The sequence below is a fragment of the Chrysochloris asiatica genome, unplaced genomic scaffold, assembly GCF_000296735.1.
Source record: "Chrysochloris asiatica unplaced genomic scaffold, ChrAsi1.0 scaffold00078, whole genome shotgun sequence".
Taxonomy (NCBI): domain Eukaryota; kingdom Metazoa; phylum Chordata; class Mammalia; order Afrosoricida; family Chrysochloridae; genus Chrysochloris; species Chrysochloris asiatica.
Genome location: NW_006408596.1, coordinates 7,159,978 through 7,182,644, shown reverse-complemented (window position 1 = coordinate 7,182,644; position 22,667 = coordinate 7,159,978). Strand labels below are relative to the sequence as shown.

Genomic DNA, 22,667 nt, shown 5'->3' with positions numbered 1-22,667 from the left:
AGGCCTTGTGATAAAACTGAAAGCCACACTCTCAAGGGTGTCCAAGTGAGGAGACCCTGTTGGCATTCACTGGAGCACATCCACCATGGGGGAGCTCTCAGTCTTCCACCCATTAGCATAGCTGAGGGCCTGGCCTGCTCACAGGCAGGAGTGTGGATGATGCTCCTGGGAACAAAGCCATCTATTTCTTGCCAGCTGGCTGAACAGTTCCTAAGGCTTTCTAGTTCTGCTTGTATCACTTCACCTCCCTGCACAACACCATGCATTCCTAATAAAACCCTTTCACACCTCATCTAAGCCCACCTTCATGTGACAGTTCTTGATGGGGGAGGCAATGGGTAGTAGTTTTTCCCATTCTATAGATGAGAAAACAGGATCAGAAATTAAAAGACTTGTCCAAATCTCACAGCCAAGAACTAGATCCATACTAAGATGCCCAGTCTCCTTGGCTAGAGGACTTTCTATTAAACCGTAACACCATTAAGACCATTCCTCCAGACCTCCACAGGATCTATCTAGACATTAAAAAGAACCTCCGACGTGATTATTGTTGCATGTAAGTGCCATCAAGTCTGTTCTCACTCATAATGATCCTGTACAGTGTTTCAGAGGAGCAGCAGTTCCATGCTTACCCTACAGCATCACACCAGAATTCCAACACAACTGGTGTTCTTGTTAAGTGCTGTAGAGTTGGTTCTGACTCACAGCAACCCTGTATACAGTTTCGAAGGAGCAACTGGTGGTTCTGAACTGCCAACCTTGTGGTTTACAGTCCTGTGCTGATCCTACAGTGCCATAACAACATGATTAGTACATCTGCTACACGTCCTCATTCACTGTTGTGCCTGGGACATTAAAAGCTTGTGAGTGGTCATCTAAGGCACAATTGGTCTTTATTTGTCTGGAAAAATAGAAGAAGCCTCAGGAAAAGACGGACAATATGGACTGTGTGGCTAATTGCTTCCATGAACAACTGCTTCCTTTGACATGAGATCAGACTTGATGGCTCCAAGTTGCCATGACTAAACATTTTGATCAAAGATTCCATAAAAGAATCTTGATCAAAATGCTAAACTGCAGAACAGAATTTCAAATCCTCGTGCACTCCAGACTTCCTATAACCATGGAGAGTGGATAAATATCTGCAATTATTGCTATGAGATAATCTTTAAACCTTAAACCAAAAAAATCCCCTGAAGTCTTCTTAAAACTGGACAGCAGTTTAACTTAATGAGTAACAAATGTTTGTCTTAAGCTATTTTAAGAACTATGTATCTGGGATCAAACTAACAACAGCAGATTGGAAGATTAGCTAGGAAATTTAGGTGGCAGGGAGTTTGTTCATGAGGGACAGAAACGACTCAGAAACAGAGGACAAAAATGACTGCAAAACTCAAAAAATGAAATCAATTCATTAAATGAAGAGACTGATTAATCTTACAATGTATATTTTGTACATGTACATTTTGCTATGTATACTCTCAACACAGCAAAATAAGTAAAATTTATATAAAAAAAAAGAAAGCATACACACCTTTAAACTAGGCCTATTAGACCATCTCTGATTAACAAACAAGTAGAAGGAAAAATCAAAGACCATGGAAGGAGCACAGGCTCAGAACAGGAAGAGATAACATAGATCAAAATACTGGGCAGGAATTCCATGGCACTGGCCAGTCCAATGACTTAAGTTCTAACGACAGCAGACCAGACATACCGTGGGATGACACGAAGGACACTGCACACGAAGAAAGCGAAAGGTCATTAACACAAGAAGAGAGGAGACTGTAATCATTTCAATGGAACAATGTCTGAACTATCACTCAATTCACAATAAAAACTTAAAAAAAAAAAAAAAGGATGCCAAAAGCGACTCTGAAACTTGTTCTCCAGCGCCAAGATGCTAAAGCAAGTGGAAGAAATGAAGTCAAAGAGCTAAACAGAAAATTTCAAAGAGCAGCTCAAGAAGACAAAGTCTTATTAAAAAAGTGTGCAAAGACCTGAAGGAAGTTACAAAATCAAAACCAAAGAATATGCTCAGCATTTCTCAAGCTGAAAAAAAACTGAAGGAAATTTAAACCTCGAGTTGAAATTGAAAGACTCTATGGACAATATATTATACGATGCAGGAAGCATCAAAAAAAGAAGGAAGGAACAAGAGTCACTGAAACAAAAGAACTGGTCGACATTCATTTTAAGATGTAGCATATTATCAAGAACCAATGTCACTGAAAGAAGGCTACGCTCCACCAAAGGCAATGGCAAAACACAAGGCTCCAGGAATTGAGAGAATACTAATTGTGAATAACATAAGGAGTGATCACTAAAGGCACTCAACTCATCTATGCCAAGAAATTTAGAAGGCAGCTACCTGGCAAAGATGTCATTTTGAGGATTAAGGTGAATGAAGCAAGGCACAGTATTTTCAATCACCAAACATGCATGTGAAAGCTAAACAACAAATAAGGAAAACAAGAAAAAAATTCTTATCTTTGAATTACGGTGTTAGCAAAGAACACTGAATACAGCATGGGGTGCCAGAGGAACAAATATGTTGAAAGAAGTAATTAGGATATGTCTTAGGAGCAAGGAAAAGTGAGGCTTCGTCTCATATACTTTGGCCAAGTTATCAACAGGCACTAGATCTTAGAGGAGGACATCATGCTTGGTGAAGTGGTGGTGGTGGTGGTTGTGTACCATGAAGTCGGTTCCGACTCCTAGTAACGTTGCACAGGGTTTCCGAGGCTGTAAATCTTTAGGGGAGCAGAAAACCTCATCTTTCTCCTGTGGAACAACTGGTAGTTTCAAACGGCTGACCTTGAGGTTATCAAGCCGAGTCGTAGCCACTACGCTACCAGAGCTCCTTGCTTGGTAAAGTAGAGGATCAGCAATAAGAGTAAGACCCTCAATGAGATGGAATGGCACAGGAGCTGCAACAACGCTGTGTTCAAACACAGCAATGATTGTGAGGACGGCACAGAATCAGGCACAGGTTCATTCTGTTTATTGTCGCTATGAGAAGGAATAGACTCAACAGCACCTGATAGTAATAATAACAGGTACTGGAAATCACACAAAGGAAAAGAACTCATTAGCCAGAAAAAAAAAACTGATTTACATAATTATATTTTCTGGTTTACTTGCTATCTGGCTGCCTTCCTCACTCTGGCATATCACATCTTCCTCATTTGTCATCAAGGTGGGAAATATGTGTCTCTTATTCATCACTGGAGTCCCAATCCCTAAAGACACACCTAACAGTTAGAACTAGACGCTCCATGATATTTAAGGAACAGATAAATCCATGATGTTAGATTACACTCTTGGCCATCCACCAAACTCTGGGACAACTCTGAGTTCTTGTGACCTGTCACCTGGAAGAGCCCCAGGCACAGAGGCAGTCCTTAAATATGCGCTGACTGTGCAAAAACTCGAACATCACCCACCCACAGACCCAGAGCACCTACCAGTTTGTTCCAGACATCTCCTTGCCTCTTGGCTCTTGAGGGAAAGACAATGCGCACCAAAAGGCAGGTCCAGGACAGGGCCAGCAGGGCAGCTGAGCCACTGCTCTTACTGTGCAGGGAAGGAAAGAAAGGGGTGAGCACAGAGCAGCGGCCTCCATCTGGAGGACAAATGCTCACTGCAAGACAACCTGCCGGGGACCTAAAACTGGGGCGATCTGAGGCCAGTTCCCTACAAGTCACCTGACAAGGAGTTCAGTCACATTCCCCTGTCTTAGCACTGTTCCAAACCTAAGCCATTTGCCTTTGAGAGCTGACTACAGAGAAGACCTGCCCCGTCACGGTTCCAAGACTGTCATCTTTATGGAAGCAGACTGCCCCATCTTTCTCCCTCAGGACAGCTGGTAGGTTCATACCATCAACTTTTTGGTTAGCATTTGAGCACTTAACCACTGCACCACCAGGGGTCTTTCTTCACAAAGGACGATTTCGCTCGTCCTGTGCCTGATGGGCATCGGGTTCTCCAGCCCTGGCTCCCAGCCCCACTGCTGGGGAAAGTCAAGACTGCCAGCCTGCTTCTTCCCTCCACTGTGAGGCCAACTGCCAGCACACTTCCAGTCCCATGTCCAAGCACATTTGCTCCCAGTGGCACCACCAGTCTCCCTTACCTGGGCACACCTGCTTTGGAGCCAATGCCTGAAGACTGCAGAGAGTGCAGGAGATTCTTGGTGGTGGCTTCCGGCTGGGCCTCAGCCAGCTGCTGGATGGCGGCCTGTAGGGCCCTGCGGGAGGCTGCGTCTCTAGAGGACGTGAAGGGGAAAGTGAACACATGACTCAGGGAAGGGCAAGGCTGCTGAGGCCAAGTCAAGTTGGTCTCAGCAAAACTTTATCACACAGTATCCCAGTGGGTCACTCCTGGAAGGAGCTGGTAGGGCAAACCAGCCATGAAAGCTCTCAAGGCAGCTACTACCTCAACAGCGCATGATTTGTGCACAGCCAAGCACTCATGATGAGAAGGTGCTGTTCCAGGCACTTCACTCATTAACCCTTACCCTGTGAGGTAGACCACAGTATCATCCCCATTCCACAGATGAGAAAACTGAGGCACAGAGCAGTTAACTGAGGGCTCAGTTTCCGAGAGCTAGGATGTACTGCAGCCCAGACTGGGAACTAGGCAAGCTGCCTCCAACACCTGGGCTCTTAGCACAGCCCTCCCTTAGCTGCCTCCCTATCAACGGTGCTCTGGGCCCCGGGCATTTGGCAGACATTCACCTGTATCGATGCAGAGTCAAGCAGAACAACTTGCAGAGCCCTTTCACTGCTCCCTCCGGCAGATCTAAAGCCAAGGATCACACAAAGAATCATTAAAAACTGCTTCCTGAGCACCTGTTGGATCACACTTTATGCCAGAAAGGCTCTCTGCTGGCAGGACCCGCCTATAGATTTGAAATCCAACTCACAAGAGAAAAAGATAACAAAAAAACCCAGACTCTGATACAACACCAAGTGTAGGAAGCCAACGTGTGTTCATGACGGAAGCTAAGGCAATACATGCTACACCTGGCCTCAACGTTTCAAGTGCTATAGAAGAAGATGTGGCATGCCTGGACTATTGTGTGTGTCTTGAGAGGAGTACCAGCGACACAGGAGTGTGTGGTTTACAACAATTCAGCAAGCTGTTCACCTCTGATGTGGGCACAGGGTTTTATGTATGCCCTGGTAAAAGCTGAAAATCATAGCTTTTGTTTTGTCTTGTTGTAAACTTTTTATTGTGAATTGAGTACAAGTTGACAGAAAAAATCATCAGTCCCACTCTTTATCTCGTTGTTGTGGTTATTAGGTGCCATAGAGTCGGTACCGACTCATAGTGACCCTACACACAGAACGAAACTGCCCAATCCTGGCCCAACCTCACAATTGTTGCCACACTTGAGCCCACTGATGCTGCCACTTTGCCAATCCATCTTGCTGGGGGTCTTCCTCTTTTTCTCTGACCCTCCACCTTACTAAACAAGATATCCCTCTCCAGTGACTGGTCCCTTCTGACAATATGTCTGAAGTATGAGAGATGACATTTGGCCATCCTGGCTTCCAAGGAGCATTCTGGTTGTACTTCTTCCAATACAGATCAGTTTTGTTCTTTCAGCAGCTCATGGCACTTTCAGTATTCTCCTCCAACACCATAACTCAAATGTATCAACTCTTCCATGATATTCCTTATTCACCGCCCAACTTTCACATGCATATAAGGTTACTGAAAATACCATGGCTTGGGTCAGGTGCACCCTACTCCTCAAGCTGACATCTTTGCTCTTCAACACTTTAAAAAGGTCTTGTGCAGCAGATTTGCCTAATGCAATACGTCATTTGATTTCTTGACTGCTACTTCCATGAATATTGATGGTTGATTCAAGAAAAATTCATTCTTTGACAACTTCAATCTTTGCTCCATTGATAAGAATGTTGTTTACTGGTCTGGCAGTAAGGATTTTTGTTTGCTTTACATTGAGATTCAATCCATATTGAAGGCTGTGGTCTTTAATCATCATCAGTAATTTTACAGGATTACAATTCACTCCATGGACCATCAATCAAGAATATTTCCCTCTATTCACTTTATTTTTCTTTCGTTCTCCCCTACTCCCCCTCTGTAGTCATCATAGAATGTTTCATTTTGCTCGAAAATCTTTTCTTAACTCTTGACAACAGTGGTCTCAGGTAATATTTGTCCTTTTGAACAGTACACAGTTTTAAAATCCAAGTACGAAGGCCTGCAGCTGGAGTGGTCTCTGAAGGTTTCTGAGGAGATCCCAGCTTGACCTAATGATCACCAATTTTTGGAGGGATGGAAAGAGAGGACGAACACGTTTAACGGCATGACCTCACAGTGCAGAGTAGGAAAGCATCACCTCCTCCTAGAACAGATGAGGAGGAAGAAAGGTGGTAGAAATAACAACACCTGTGATGAATGGAACTGTCTTCCCCCAAAATGTGTGTCCTAAATCAAAATCCCTACACCGGTGGTTGCAATGCCATTTGGGAATGGGTTTTCTTATTCTGGTAAAGAGACCATGTCCATGTAGGATGTGTCTGAAGCCAATCACTTCGGTGGTGGTTATGCGCCATGGAGTCAGTTCCAACTCACAGCAATCCTGTATAGGGTTTCCAAGACTATAAATCTTTATGGAAGCAGAAAGCCTCATTTTTCTCCTGTGGAACCACTGGTAGTTTCGAACTGCTGACCATGAGATTAGCAGCCAGGGTCGTAACCACTACTCTACCATAAAGCGATTAAAAGAGCAGGTTAGGACAGAAAAGCAGAGCTGGGAAAAGACAAATGTCATAGCACCTGGGGATCACCAAGAAGCCAAGTAAGGACCTTCCCCTAGAGCTTTCCCTTCAAGCCAGCACTCTGGGTTTATACTTAGAGCCTCCTCAGCTGTGAGAAGAGAAGTTTCCTCTTGTGACAGTCACCCACTTGTGAAGCTTCTGATGCAGCACTGGCTAACACCCACTACGTAGTTAGTGCTTCTAAGGGGCCAGCCGCTCTAGCAGTTTACCCACTGACTCACTCACTGCCTGGGAGATGGGTACTGTAACTGACCCCACTTTCAGATGAAGAAACTGAGACACAAGAAACCAAACAGGCTGGCTAGAAAGAAGGAGAATCCCAATAAGGGATTCAGGAGTGTGCCATCATCTCCAAAACTTAGGGACCTAAGAATACTTTGATGGCCAAACGCCCGGTAACATCTTGCTGGCATCCAAAGAATATAGACTGGGAAGAATGGTACCCCAAGTTATCAAGAAAATGTTTATATATCCAATCTATTACTCAAGAAAGATTGCTGGTATCTTAGAAATATTTCCAATCAAACAAGCTACTACTGTATAAACAGCTTTGGTACCTAAATGGGTAAACTCTCCAACATCCTAAGTAACCTTGCGAAAGCAAGTTCAGCTCCCATTCAAACAAGCAAAGGCAAAAAGTGAAAGCCCCATTCTAAACAGTGGCTACAATGTACTTTGCGGGATCTCCAGGCCACATGAATGACGAAGAAATACCTTTTCCAGCAACACATTTCCCCAGTTCACTGAGGATTTCTCTCCGTTCCTTCACACTGGCTGTCGTCACCTTCCCTGCAAAACGCTTTAGTGTCTCAGAGACCTGTAAAAGGCAAGCCCAGAGAAAATGTCACTGGTCAGACATGACAATGAAGGGAGGTAGAGAAGGGTTGGCAGAATTCAGTGATATCTCAGCCTCTGCATTACTGACACTTGGGACTAGGTGTTTCCTTGTTATAGGGGCTGTCTTATGAATTGCTTAGCAGCATCCCAGGCCTCTCTGTCCATTAGATGGCAGTAGTTCTACCCGACCCTTTGCAACCTAGTTGTGAAAATCAAAAATACGTCCAGAAGGCAGGCTTGCAAAATGTGCCCTTTGGTTGTTTAAATGATTATGTGTTTTTGTGTATAGCAAAAAAAAAAAACCAGAATAAAAGCAAATACTATGATGATGCCCGGAGATTTTAATCATTGCAATGAAACAAAGAGCATAAAACTAATGTTCTCCCATGTAAACTATCACACAATTTACAATAAAAACTTAAAAAACAACAACAACCCACCAGATATTTGTCTCTGGGGTGCAAAATCACCCCTGGGTGAGAATGACTACTTTAACCCAACCAGTCAGCCAGTCAATAAACCTTACTGCACTTGGGCAAGACAAAAGGCCATAACCTCAGGAGAGAAAATAAATACCCTTTTGAATTACCCAAAATCTAGTGAGGGCCTACTATGTGCACACGTGTTCCCTTGACATGATCTCATTTTAAGCTTCCAAAGGTGAAAATTGACAACCGACCTTGCAGACCACTAGCACAGTGGTTAAAAGGCAAGGCGAGAAAGGACTGCATCCCAGTTCTGTGGCTCACCTCCATGAGCTGCGGTTTCTTCACCTAGCAGACCAGGCAGCCAACATGACTGTTACCGAGATTAAATGAGATCATGTGTGCAAAGTATATACTTCATTCCAAGCATGGTCAGCAACTGTTATAACAAGCCTGTAAGAAAGCCATCAGTCTCCCCATTTCTCAGAGCGGAGTTAAGAGCTGAGAGCCACAGCACCTGTGTGTGTGAAACTATGCCTGAAACTAACCAGGTCTATAAGTGGATGCTAACAAGGGCTCACATGAATCCTCATCCAAGTTCCCACCGCTGCATGTTCTCCGTATAGAGAAAGACAAAAGCAGACTTTTAAACAGGCCTGAGAATGGGCTCTTCTACATGCTACAAAGTAGGCAGGTCTTAAGACACAAGAGCCAGTGAGCACGGCATGATGCTGAGTAGGGTTCATAATGAACACAGTAGGGTTCAAAATGAACACATCTTTTTCTTTTGAGAGTACAAGGGGGCTTCAAAGAGTTGGTGGGAGATGCCATTAAAGACAAATTTTTCCCCACAAACTTGCCCCTCCTCCTAGTTCATAGGCAGGCCTTAAAAGTAGCATAAGAATCAAGGTGGAGACAAAGAAAAGAATGCCAAATCTTTCTTTTGCTGACATTCCTACTATGTTTTTAGCAATGAATAAATGGATGCTCACCACTTTGTCATCAAAATAAATTTGTTTTAACTTTACCAAGTCTTTTGTTTTTGTAGTTATAAGAGGGTAAGTCCAAAGGTACTGCTGCAAAACCATAGAGTTTTATTAAACAAAAATATCAAAATGAGACACTATTGTTTCTAGACATTTCCTCCATCTAGTCTATAAACTCTGAAGGCGGTGTTTGGTGTGGTGCTGTAAGATCAGTATTGCATTGCGAACCACAAGGTCAGCAGTTCAAATGTACCAGCTGCTCCTCAGAAGCCCTATGCTGGGTGGTTATGAGTCAGAACTGACTCAACGACACTTAACAGAGCTCCCCCAGAGAACTTTGCATGCTTCAATTTGCTCCACATCAAAATGGCAGCTTTAGCATCTTTGAGGAACTCAAGTTGTTTTCCTTTTCAATGTTCCTTTAGCTCTGGGAGCAAACAGGAGTCTGAAAGACCAAAAACAGAACTGTAGGGTGGATGGGATAAGGTTTCCTAATGGAATCCTTATAGGATAGCCCTTACTACCCTTGAAGAATGAGTAGATGCATTGTCATAATGGCAAAAAATTCCTCAGTACAGCTTTCCTGGCCTTTTTTTCGCCAATGCAGTTTTCAATTTCCTTAAAACTTCTTACTAATAAATCCTCATAACCATCCTGAGTCCTTTAAGAAAATCCATCAAGATTACACCTTTGAAATCCCAAAACATAGTGCCACCATAATCTTCTGAGCTGATCTCTGTGCCTTGAATTGAAATGACCCAGCAGATCCCCTCGGAAGGCAATGTTCTGATTGAACCTGTTTCTGGAAGGCATCCTAAGAAGACTAAAACAAGTGCAGTACTAAAAGTACGTCTTTGCCGCCATCCAATGACCACAGAGACATTTAAAATTCATTTTGTTTCGAATAAACCCATGCATGTATAAACTGGAACCCTAGTACCAGTACTTTTTCGACTTACACTCATAAGTGCATATATAGTAACACAAGTCAAAAATAAAGAATTATAAAGCAAACTCTCTCTATTCTGGCTGATGATTTTTGAAGTTACCTCCTTATTTCTAAAAAATGTATTTATCTGGTTTTTCACTTTTACTGCCTCTATGCCAATAAAAAAGGAGCTATGGTAGCATAGTGATTACAAATCGGGCTGTGAACCATAAGGTCAGCAATTCAAAACTACCAACTGTTCCGCGGGAGAAAAATGAGGCTTTCTGCTCCCGTAAAGATTTACAGGCTCGGAAACCCTGTACAGGGTTGCTATGGGTTGGAACTGACTCCACAGCACATAACAACAACAACATGCCAATAAAAGGTTGGTGGTTCAAACCCACCAACCACTCCATAGGAGCTGTTGTGGTCTGCTTCTGTAAAGACTTACAGCCTTGGAAACACTATGGGGCAGTTTTACCCTGCCTATGTGGTGTCTGTGGATCAGAATCGACTCGGTAGCAATGGGTTTTAGTAGTTTTGAGAGAAAAATAGATGTATGAGCTTGGGTGGTGCAATGGGTTAAGCTCTGAGCTGCTAACCACAAGGTCGGCCATTTCAAAACCACCAGCCACTCAGGAGAGAAAGATGAGGCTGTCTGTTCCCATATAAGTTTATAGTCTCAGAAACCCCATGGAGAAGTTCTACTCTATCCTATAGGGTCACTCAGCGTCATAATGGACTCTACTCAGAACTCCCACAGGGCTGTCTTTCCATGTGATCATACTAAATTCCTGGATACTCTTTCTCTCACAAAGATGAAAGAACACTTCTATTTCAACATTCTTCTTTTCCTTCATCAGAAAATGAACATTACCCACTAGAGATTATGTCAGAACAAAACTGAAGAAGGGTTCACTCAGACCTCTCAGAGAATTAACTTGTGGGTTTAAAACTAACAGGATTCTCTCTAGAGTGGTGGTGCTGGTTATATGCTGTGGAGTCGGTTCCAACTCATAGCGACCCTGTACAGGGTTTCCAAGGCTGTAAATCTTTTCAGGAGCAGAATGCCTCATCCTTCTCCCATGCTGGCAGTTTCGAACTGCTGACCTTGAGGTTCGCAGCCCGATTCGTAACCAGTACGACGCTGACCAATTTAACTTTCTGTGATAACGCTGATGTTCTTCTGCTTCATCCAATATGCAGACACAAGCCACAAATGGCTACTATGCATTAAAAAGCGTGAACCGCAAGGTCAGCAGTTCAAAACTACCAGCTGTTCTGCAGGAGAAAGACGAGGGTTTCTGCTCCCTTAAAAATTTACAGCCTCGGAAACCCTGTACAGGATCGCTATGAGTTGGAACTGGCTCCATGGCACATAACCACCACCACCAATGCAATTGAAGAACTAAATTTTTAATGTCATTTAATTTTAATCAACATTAAGTAGCCATGTGGCTATTAATGAAATAATCATGTGACTATGTGACTAATGGATTTCATACTGGACAACATATCTACCTTTAGAGTGAAGTGTCTTTTTGCACTTGAGTATAAATGCACAACATTTAGCATGGTATCTCCTTACTCCTCTAGAGTCACGAAAGTAAGTAGCGTTTCTCTCTAGGACTGCATATAACCAACTGGCAACAAATTACCAGGAGACCCTCAATAAACATTCTGAATGTTCCCGTAAGAGGTCATTCCCTCATACCAGGGCACACATATCTTATGGTTGTTGTGTACCATGAAGATGATACCCCGGGATTGGACTACTGTGATCCATTCAGTTTTCACTGGCTGTATTTCAGACGTAGACTTCCAGGCCTTTCTTCCTTGTCTGAGTTCTGCTGAAACCTGCTCAACATTACACAAATTTCCACTGACAATACATGTAAAGGCTTCACAGGACGTGCACTGACCAGATATCGAATCCAGGAAGGTGAGAATGCTACCTCTGAACCACCACTGTCCCAAGTCTACATCTAAAAATCAATTAATCTTATTTCCCTAGGGTCTCAAGTAAGACAAGATGTCCTTTATTGTTGTTGTTAGTGCCGTCGAGTCGGTTCTGACCCACAGCGACCCTGCACAGGGTTTCCAAGGAGCAGCTGGTGAGCTTGAACCACCGCCCTTGCAGTTCAAACGGCTTTGCAGTCTGGAACATTAACCCACAGCGCCACACCATAATACTGTCTTCTCACCTAAAACACACAGGGAGCTACATACAATGTTGGCATGGAAAAAAAATTCTTTCCCTGATCTACAAGGGACGTCACCAGTCCTGGGTGACAGTAGCTCTTCTTAGATGGCAACAGTTCTTTTATCAAATCCTGAACCCAGTAACAGTAAGTATATCATGTCCTACTTTATCTCAATGAATCTTCAAAACAACCCTTTAAGACCTGTATTAGCTAACCCCCATTTTATAGATGCAGAGACTGAGACTTAGCAAGTTAAGCCACTAGCCGAAGGTTATAGAGAGGAAGAGTGGGAGTGAAACCTCTATGTGTGTGAGTCCAAAGCCTATACTCTTAAGTTCTTGTACTCAGCAGGTGCTCGAAAACATCTGCCAAATTTAAAGCATAAAGAAGATTTGGGGTCGGTGCAGGGATAACGGCCGGTGGATTTGGGAGGAAATGGAGCAGAGATTCCGGCAGGCTTATTTATGCAACTTCAGGGTCAGGGAAAATTCCGCCAACCCCCAGCTACTGACGCCGAGGCCGGAGCCGCAGACTCTTCCAAGTCCATCAGGGTAGGTAGGCGCCGCCCGCGCCGGGGGCCGGGCCGGAGCGGGCCGGGAGCCGTAAGGAGCCGGTTCCCGGAGGCCCTGGGCCGCACCCGCCGTGGCCTCCGCCAGTCCCGGGTCCTCGCCCCAAAACCAAGCGTCAGTGATGGACTAGCCCAGCGACCGCCGTCCGCGCGCAGTACACTACCCCGTTGGCCCCGCAGCTGCCCACCTCACCTGCGTGTCCGCCGCCATCCTGCCGGTGCTGACCCCGGAACCGCTTCCGGAGTGCTTCCGGGTCACCGCGCGGGCCCACGCGGCAGGGCGAGGTCGGTTGCTAAGTGGGACTAATGGCCTACTCTGGCGTCACCCGGCAGGCCGTTGGCTACCCCTGTGGCCCGAACGAAACTGACCTTAAGCCCGGGGCCAGGTACCCTTCTAGGCCTGGCCTCAGGGCGGGAGACGAAGGTTTAAAAGGATTTGACTCAAACTTCCCTGCAGCCCCGGTCCACTTCGCCCCTGCAGGTCCAGCCTGAACACCCTAACTAGGCATTCTCTAAGTCAAAGTGTAACCCTTTATAGAGAAAATATGTGGCGCTGTAGTATAAGCACTGGAACCCAAGGTCGGCGGCTTAAGCCACTGTTCAGAGACCCTGTAGGGTAGAAACTGACTCGATGGCAGAATTCCTAGGTAAAAAGCAAGAGTCAGGATGATGTCTACAAGGGTTTTGTGGCGAATGTCGATGTTAAATGTGTTCCAACTCCTAGGGTTTCTGAACAGCTGGTGGGTTTGAAATACCTACCTCGAGGTGGTGATTTTAAGTGTTCCAACTCATAGGGACCTTATATAGGGTTTCTGAAAAGCAGCTGATGAGCTTGAACCACCGACCTTGCAGTTCAGACCGAATTTGCACTCCTGAGCATTAACCTACCTTGCCACACCAGGACTCTCAACCGTTGTTGTTGTTGTCAGGTGCCATCCAGTCGATAGCGACTCAGCAACCCTATGCACAACACTGTCCAATCCTGAGCCAACTTCACATTTGTTGCCACACTTGAACCCACTGAGGATGCCACTTCGCCACTTTGCTGGGGTGGTTCCTCTTTTTTCTGACCCTCCACGGTATCAAACACAGTATCCTTCTTCAGCAACTGGTCCCTCCTAACTATATGTCTAAAATATGAGGGACTAAGTTTGGCCTTCCTGGCCTCCAAGGAGCACTCTAGCTGCACTTCTTCCAACACAGATCTGTTGATTCTTTTGACAGCACATGGCAATTTCAATATTCTCTTCCAACACCATTAACTCAGATGCATCAAATTCTTCTACTATTTTCCTTATTCACTGTCCAGCGTTTGCATGCTTATGAGGTTACCGAAAATATCATGGCTTGGGTCACACACACCTTAGTCCTCAAGATGACCTTTGCTCTTCAACACTCAACCTTTAGTTACCACCAAATGGATTCCAACCCATGTCAACCCCTTTGTGTACAGTAAGCATGCACCATTGGGAATCAATTGTGAACACACCATGTGCTGCCATTGAGTACCACCAGAAATGTTCCTTAGCATTCACCCAGTATGCTTTCAGAAAGGACCAATCCCTATAGATCATTGTCGTGGGTATAGTTAGGTCAGAGAAAGACACCTCCAGCCCCATATGGGTGGACAGTAGCTGCAACAACGGGCATAGCAGACTGAGGATGACACAGATGAGGTTTTTCATTCTGTATTTACGGTTGTGTAGTAAGCCATACCTTGGAGCTCTGGTAGCACAGTGGTTATGAATCGGGATGCAAACCTTAAGGTCAGCGGTTCGAAACTACCAGCCACTCCAAGGGAGCTTTCTACTCCCATAAAGATTTACATCCTCCAAAACCCCGTACAGGGCCTGAACCGGCACCTTTGGAAACAGATTGGACATTTTTCTGCACAGCATCTATGGATGGGTTTGAACATCATACTATTGACTAACAGCTAAGGGTGTAGCCATTTGTGCTGTTTAAAAAGGAAGCCATGACCTAATCACTCTTGGATTCAGGAAAGAAACCTGCCTTAGAAATGTTGGGAGCTGAAGCAGTTAAGTCTAGAGGTAGAGTTCCTGGCTGTTGGAATCAGTATTCAGCCTGTTAGAAGACGCAGTGAATAGATCTGTATGTGGAAGAGCTTCACAACCAACCACCTACTGAGTAATCATATTTAACACTAGCCACCCACCACCCATCTAGTTTGAAATACTGTTCTATAGGACAACTTTGTGGGAGAAAAGATGTTGTAGGCTTGTCATTTACAAATACTTCAAGACTTTTCAACTGCCAACCAAAAGGTTGGCTGTCCAAACCCACCAGCTGTTCTTGGGAAACCCTATGGTGGTGGTGGTGGTGGTGATGTGATAAGAAGTCGGTTCCAACTCAGAGACCCTGCACAGGGTTTCCAAAGCTGTATATCTTTTAAGGAGCAGAAACCCTCAACTTTCTCCCGCTGGTAGTTTCAAACTGCTAACCACTAAGCTACCAGAGCTCCTTAGGAAACCCTATATAGGGTCATTGTTGAGTCAGAACAGTTTCAATTAACACTTAACATAGAGTCACTTGCTTTGGAGTCTTGATGTGGCACTGTAGGGTAAGCACTGGACTGCTAACCTAATGTCAAGCATTCAAACCCACAAGCTGGCTCCTTGGAAATCCTATATAGTCAGGGCTGATAGTACTTAACATAAAGTGAGTCACTAGTTAGGTTACAAGTGTCATTCAGAATGCCTATCAACTGACATCAATAACCTCTATGATATACTTACTATTGTGCCGAGTCAATTTGACTCATAACAACCCTATTGTTAAGTGTTAACTCGGTTCCAACCCATGCATAGCGACCCTGTACAGGGTTTCCGAGGCTGTAAATTTTTAAGGGAGCAGAAAGCCTCATCTTTCTCTTGTGGAGCAGCTGGTAGTTTCAAACTGCTGACCTTAAGTTTCACAGCCTGATTCATAACCACTACGCTACCAGAGCAGGCTCCCATAGGCTATTATTGTCAAAGGAACAGATCAACAGGTTTGTTCCATCCTAAGAGTAACCTCTCGCTTAGCCGTCAAACACTTAACCACTGCACCACCAGGGATTCTTTGAGGTAGCTTCTCAGTCCGTCAGCTTGGACTCATAGCGACCCTGCATAGGGTACTTAAGGAGCAGCTGGTGGGTTTGAACCAGTAAGCTCATGATTCACAGTCCAATACTTATCCTATAGCATCCACCACATCCAGAGCTTAGAGGAACCCAAACTTTCATCTTGTTCTTTGGGCCCTGGGTCCAAAAATCACAGTATAAAATGACAGTGTAAGTTGGTCTATCAAGACCAAGTAGTAGTTCATGCTGAAAGGCTAGTTCTTCAAGATGTACAACATAAAAGAGTATGGAGGCTTTAAAGAGAAGTAAGCCTTTAATTCTTTGCTGCCAATAAAGTTGGCTGAATTGGTGGTAGCTTTGGTGACTAGTCAAAGAGACCAAATCCCATATCCTCGTCTGACTCCTCCGACTCTTCCTTTGCTTCAACCTTGGCGGGGGCGGAGGCAGCAGCTGGAGCAGCAGTGGTGGCAGCAGCCACAGGGGCGGCAGCCACAAATGCAGATGGATCAGCCAAGAAGGCCTTGACCTGAATGAAGCAAGGGAGAGAAGATGGTGGTTAAAACAGTCCCTACTGCCCATCAACCCTTTATAGAGCCCTAGTGTTGGCGACACTGTAGGAAGAGGTCACTATGAACCGGAAGTGACTCAGATAGGATACCGTGAGTGTCAGAGAGCACCTCTTGCTGTGCAGTTGGTTCCTACTCATAGTGACCCTGTATAAGGTTTCCAAGGCTGTAAATCTTTATGGGAGCAGAACACCTCATCTTTCTCCCGCGCAACAGCTGGTCGTTTCGAAAGGCTGATTTTGCGGTTTACAGCCCGATTCGTAACCACTACGCTACCAGAGCTCCTTGCCTACTGCCCCTTTAAAGTCTGTTACCCAATACCAACCTCCTAGTCATATTCTATACGTTCTGTAAAACCTGTACTACGATGCCATTTGCTATTCATTCCTCTCCAGATTCTGCAGTTGGGCCCACTGTGATCCTGATGGGAGCTGTTACCTTTTCAGCCAGTGGGAAGGTGTACTCAGTCTCCACAGACAAAGCCAGGACCCGCTTGTACCCATTGATGATGGAATGAGGTACTGAGGCCACAGTTGGGTAACCAATCTGGAGACACACACTGGCAACGTTGCGAACACCCTGCAGGAAGAGGAGGAGAGTAATGATACTTTGAGTGAATGGTCCTGGAATAAAATCAGTAAAGTCCAAACAAAGCTCACTGGAAACAGACAATACTTGTAACATTTCAGTCATTCATACTAACTGCTTCCAGGCATACCTACCAGATTACAATGCTGTCTGCCCTCAACCCAATCTAAGTATTCCCATTACCAAATACTGATGGGAGTTTACGTCAAAAGCCACAGCTTATATGAAATTAAAGTTTCCTGATTACAACTCCTGGATAACCCAGCAGTGCTCTTAGGGCTTTACATTTATTAAATTCTGCAACAAACTGCTGTTATTGTCATCTGATAGATAAGGGAACTAAGGGAAACCTCTTTAACAATTATACTTGGTTATAGCCTTGGTACAGCACTGTATCAAACGTAAGGTGGCCGATGGGGTTCAATCCCCCAGCCGTTTCTCAGGAACCCTATGCAGGGTCCACAGAAGTCAAAACTGACTCAAGGGCTTAACTATACAGTTTAAGCAACAGAATCAGGACTTTATATAGCTTGACCAGAAATACAAGGAGATGGAGTCGCTCAAAAAGTCTGCAAAAATTGTTTTCATTCCATTTTCCCATGAACTTTTTGAAGTCCACCTCAAATGCGAAGAGACAGAGCTGAGTCACATGTTACCTCCAGGAAGCGAGTATGCAGAGCTTCCTCAGTGATATCAAGCACTTCCGGGTTATAGATGCTGCCATTGTCAAACACCTGCTGGATAATCAGCCCAAAGGAGAAGGGGGAGATGTTCAGCATGTTCAGCAGGGTGGCTTCGCTGGCTCCCACTTTGTCTCCAGTCTTGATCAGCTGCACATCACTCTGCACAGAAAAGACAGCACTTAGACATCCATCCAGCAGGGCCACAGCCCCCCTCCACCTGCCTGGCTAGCACTGGTGAGCCAGGTTCACTAACCAGGATTTCAATGGTGCCTCTGGAGATCTTTGTGGTGATGCCCAGAGCCTGGAAGAAGGAGGTCTTCTCCGGACCCAGACCAGTGTTCTGGGCCGGCACAGTAACCTCACATGGGGCAATGGCCCCAGCACGGGCGGCAGCTGGCACCTAAGCAAAGGTAAGGAAACAGTGAGAACAGTCTTCTCCCTACAAGTTCAACATGAGAATGGTCAAGGTCAATTTCACAAAGGAGTCCACCTGCTTCTCCCCTTACCTTGTTGGCCAGCAGCATGTCCCTGATCTCAGTGAGGTCCTCCTTGGTGAACACAAATCCCACATTGCCCCGGATGTGAGGCAACAGTCTGCAATGAGAAGTTTACAGGTCACCTTCCAGCACATTCTTCCCAATGGGAAGGGAAGGCTGCACAGCTCAGGGTACTGACTTACTTCTCCAGAGCGGGGTTGTTTTCCAGGTGCCCCCGGATGGCCTTGCGCATCATGGTGTTCTTGCCCATCAGCACCACGGCCTTCCCGCGCAAGGACATGCGGATCTGCTGCATCTGCTTGGAGCCCACATTGTCTGCTCCCACAATGAAGCATTTTGGATAATCATCCAAAAGTTGCTATAAGAACCAGTTGGAACAGATGTTTAGCAGGTGTTAAAGCAGTGGGCAGCATCAAGAGAAATCAAACCCATAATCACTGATTTTCCATTTCAATCATTTATTTCCATGTTTGTTGCTTTGGAGGCAATGACAACCCCTCCCACTAGCTGAGTTATTAACAGTGCCTTGTTTCCATGCAGTTTGAATGATGAGAACTGTTTCTACACTAAAAAAAAAAAAAAAATGTGAACAAGAAACACACCTTATATGATTAAAAACAAAAAAAACCCTGGATTGTTTCCCCACAAATGAAGCAGATTTGGTTTTAAATGCCTCCCAAAAAGTGCCAAATAAGGCAGATCAATGTGAGGGTTACATTTACATCATTCCAAACTCAAGGTGTCCTAGTGTGGAGCTGCAGAATAAGCACTGGACTATTAACTGCAAAGTTGGTGAAACGGCAAGACTCCCCAGAAACTAAGCAGGGTTGATGAGTCGGAACCAACTCAAGGGCATGCAACATTAAGCAGAAATCATATATGGTAAATTCTAGGTGGTAGGTATATGGATACTCATTGGTCTCTAGAAATAGAGGATCTGAAAATTCCCATTGCAAATACAGGTAGGAAATAGAATACAAATGAAGCTCTATAATGGCAGACCTGAAAAACAGCAGGTCAGCATTTTTGAATAAGAAATACATGCACTAAACTACAGAGCTCATCAAAAGAAATGAGTCACTCTTTGCCTCACACCTTCCCAAAAAATGGAGGCAGAGGAACTATTTGGAAACCAGGCCGCCAGAAATGGAGTCTGCTCATCTGTTAATCCGAGGGCCCTATATAAAAGGAGTTCTAGTAACCTAGAGACGAGCTGTTAACCTCTAAGGCCAGCAGTTCCAAACTATCAGCAGTTCTGTGAGAAAAGGATGAGGCTTTCTGCTCAAGTTTTACAGTCTTTGAAACAGCCTGTACAGGGTCGTTGTAAGTCCTAACAGGCTCTACAGTACATAACCCTCACCCCCACCTCTGCAAAAACGGAAACGCAGTAGCTTTGTAGAATAAGCACTGGACTGTGAAACTTAAGGTGAGCGGTTTGATTCCACCAGCTGCTACGAAGGAGAATATCTTATCTTTCTGCTCCCTCAAAGATTTGCAGTCTCTGAAACCCTATACAGACAGGTTCACTAAGACTGGCAACCGGCTCGACTGCACTAACCACCACCTCTGCAAAACGTTAAGACTCATAACTATTCAGCATCACCGAACAGACGCTCATTTGTCCCATTACCGCCAGACGTTGAGGCAGCATGCTGAGGGCCACGACCCAGTCCGTACTTACTATGATCTTAAGGAAGTAGTTGGACTTCCAGGTCGCCCTGTCTTCCCTGGGCATCACGAAGGTGCGTCAGGGATTGCCACGCGGGGTTTAAAGACGATGTCACTGAGGGAGAGAAGGAGCTTAGACCCAATCACTGCTGGTCACCTCCGCACCCACCACCAAGGCCCGGCCAGGGTCAGGCCCGAGGCCTGCACTGGGCAGGCCACTCACGAGCGTTCGCCGGATGACCAGAGTTCGCCGCTCTCACCACTCGCGGAGTGCGAGGTCCCAGAGCAGACATGCCCGAGTCCCAAAGCTCCCATTTCCCCCCCAGGAGCCCCCCATTAGTCACGCCGCCTGCGATTGCACTTCTCCGAAAGACACACAAACCTCTCACGAGGACGCCTGGCGAGAGAAAGGCCGCGCGCCGGCGCGCATCTTTTATATGCGAATAAAGCGGCCAATCAGAAGCCGAAAACAGCGTCCTTCCCTATTGGTTGTCGCCTCATCCTGTCTGTAAGGCAAAATTTATCCAGACGGTCATTGGATAGGAACGTGGTCACTCTAGCCAATGGGAAGTCGTCTTTTAATCAAGTAGTTAAGGAAAGCTCAAGACTTGAGTTTGAGGCCGCTTTCTCCGCGCTGCTTCCCTCTGCTGGTCAGGAGCTACCTTCTGGTAGGCACGACACGTCATGAGTCGCCACTTGACCAAGTGGCAAGCTAAAGAGGAGTTTGCTAAGACAGACCTTTTAGAAATAATTGCTCATAGATTAAAAACAGAAGTTTTCTATTTTTATCTCCTCTGAAGTTTGTTGTTGTTCAGTGTTATCGAGTAGGTTCTGACTCATAGCGAATCTGTGTAGGGTTTCCAAGGAGCAGCTGGTAGATTTGAACTACTGACCTTGTGGTTCACAGTCCAGTGCTGTTCCTACAGCGTCACACCAGGATAAGAAGGATCCTTTAAAACTCTAAGTCACAACCTATCAAAACTCTAACCTGTTTCTCTCTATGAAAGTCTGAAACTTTAAGTGTCCTACACGTTCTGCCCCATACTCTCATCTCCTGTTGTCCAGCCAGACAACGCTCTTAATTTCTAGAAGTATACTCCCTTCTATGCAAGCTAGTCCCTCTCCCTATAATGCTCTTTGCTGATATCCTGACTCACCTCCGTTAAACTCAGATCAATCATCAATATGACATATTGTTGTCAGGTGCTGTCCAGTGGAGTCCCACTCCATGACCCCAAGTACAACAGAAACGAAAAAAGGAGTCTATTCAAAATTACAAAAATCCTCTCTCCCTCTCCGCATCACACTGTTCTATTTCTTCAGGGCCTCTTAACAATATGTAATATACTTATTGCATTGTTATGTATTAGCCTTCTCTTCCTTTATTAATACAAGCTTCACAAGAACAGAGATTGGTGTCTATGCCTGGCACATAGAAGAGGAAACACAAAACCCACCCACACACATTACCATCAGGTTAGTTCCAATTCATAGCGACCCCAAGTGTTACAAAGTAGAACTGCTCCATAGTGTTTTTCTTTTCTATTTTTCCAACGTTTGAAAATAAATTTATTTCTTCATAGAAAATACATTTTAAATGGTTTATCATGAGAAGTTGTGATTGGGGTAAAACGAATTCTGTAGACAGAGTGTCATCTCAGTAGTGTACCGATACCAAAACTGAGAATTTCCATCTTTTTTCCTTCAGTGTGCTTTTCTTTGAGCACGTCACTCTCCAGTGTTGCTCTTTGTCATTGCCTCTTCACTGTCTCTTGTATCAGTTTTGAAGGAGGCATGAGGTCAGTACATCTTTGGCTGTGTCAGTTTAGTTTGCTGGCTTCTCCTTTCCATGTTCACTAGATGCTAGAGTTACTCTAGGCTTGCACCTCCATAGGGTTTTTTGTTTTGTTTTGTTTTTTAATGTTTTATTGTGAATTATGTGATAGTTTACATCGGAGAACATTAGTAGCTTTACATTCATCCTATTGTATATCGATTCGTTGCCATGGTTACAATCCCCTCCATGCATCATCAACCAACCAAAGGGTATACCCTACAAGCCTGCCCCCCCCCCGGGTCTTAAACAAAGAGTCCCTCTCCCTCTCTGGGTCTGAAGTCCCCAGCTGCTCCATCTCTCGACGTCATCATCTCTGCCTCCATCTCTGGCGTCACTGCTTCTCTGGGTAGGGTCCTGCTTTCTACTCTTCTCCCTTGATGGTCCCAGGGACCTCTGCTCCTAGACTGCAAAAACATCTACCTTTACATTTCCAACCCTCACAATCAGTCCTGCTAACAATTATTCACTATTGTATCACAAGAGACCTATCTGCATTTCCTTTCATCAGCCCTGCCTAGACAGATTGGATGCTACTCAGTGGAGATTCTACCTTCCTCCACGCCCTCTGGATCTAGGCTCCCTCTTGAAAGCTTGTTGAGTCCATAGAGTTTTGACTGTAATCTTTATGGAAGGTCACTTTGTCTTTCTTTCAGTGTTACTGGGGGATGGGTTCAAACCACCAACCTTTAGGTTAATTTGTTGTTAGGTGCTGTCGAGTTGGTTCTGACCCATAGCAACCCTGAACAGGGTTTTCGAGGCTGTAAATCTTTACAGGAGCAGAAACCCTCATCTTTCTCCTGCGGAGCAGCTGGTAGTTTTGAACTGCTGACATTGCAGTTCGTAGCCCGATTCGTAACCACTACACTACCAGAGCTCTGAGCAGCAACTGTACCATATAGGAACCCAGTTTATAGTAGATCACTGGTAAGCATTTATTGAGTGAATTAATTAATGCAGGTTTTACAGTCAGGAAACATGGATTG

General features: G+C 45.0%; 2 protein-coding genes across 3 annotated transcripts in view; both read right to left on the bottom strand.

Annotated features, from left to right (window-relative positions):
- Nucleotides 1-12,981, bottom strand: part of GCN1L1 (GCN1 general control of amino-acid synthesis 1-like 1 (yeast)) — a 66,194-nt gene extending 53,213 nt beyond the window's left edge. Inside the window, exons 1-5 of the mRNA XM_006865450.1 lie at nt 12,957-12,981; nt 7,530-7,632; nt 4,737-4,800; nt 4,133-4,264; nt 3,468-3,576 (exon numbers count right to left, since the gene is read on the bottom strand). Of these exons, the coding sequence (XP_006865512.1) occupies nt 3,468-3,576; nt 4,133-4,264; nt 4,737-4,800; nt 7,530-7,632; nt 12,957-12,974 (426 nt within the window). The 5' untranslated portion in view covers nt 12,975-12,981. The remainder of the gene's footprint in view (nt 1-3,467; nt 3,577-4,132; nt 4,265-4,736; nt 4,801-7,529; nt 7,633-12,956) is intronic.
- Nucleotides 12,982-16,146: 3,165 nt separating this feature from the next.
- On the bottom strand, nt 16,147-20,349 carry RPLP0 (ribosomal protein, large, P0). Of its 2 annotated transcripts, XM_006865448.1 has the most exons (8): nt 20,230-20,349; nt 19,861-19,962; nt 18,362-18,537; nt 18,189-18,276; nt 17,936-18,082; nt 17,656-17,841; nt 16,850-16,990; nt 16,147-16,371 (listed from the first exon to the last, which is right to left on the bottom strand). In XM_006865448.1, exons 2-8 carry the CDS (start codon nt 19,912-19,914, stop codon nt 16,210-16,212), a joined length of 954 nt encoding a protein of 317 aa, XP_006865510.1. In that variant the 5' UTR covers nt 19,915-19,962; nt 20,230-20,349; the 3' UTR covers nt 16,147-16,209. The 2 variants fall into 2 exon arrangements, with proteins under 2 accessions (XP_006865510.1, XP_006865511.1); XM_006865449.1 differs by lacking the exon at nt 17,656-17,841 and having other exon boundaries at nt 20,230-20,254.
- Between the last annotated feature and the right edge of the window lie 2,318 nt (nt 20,350-22,667).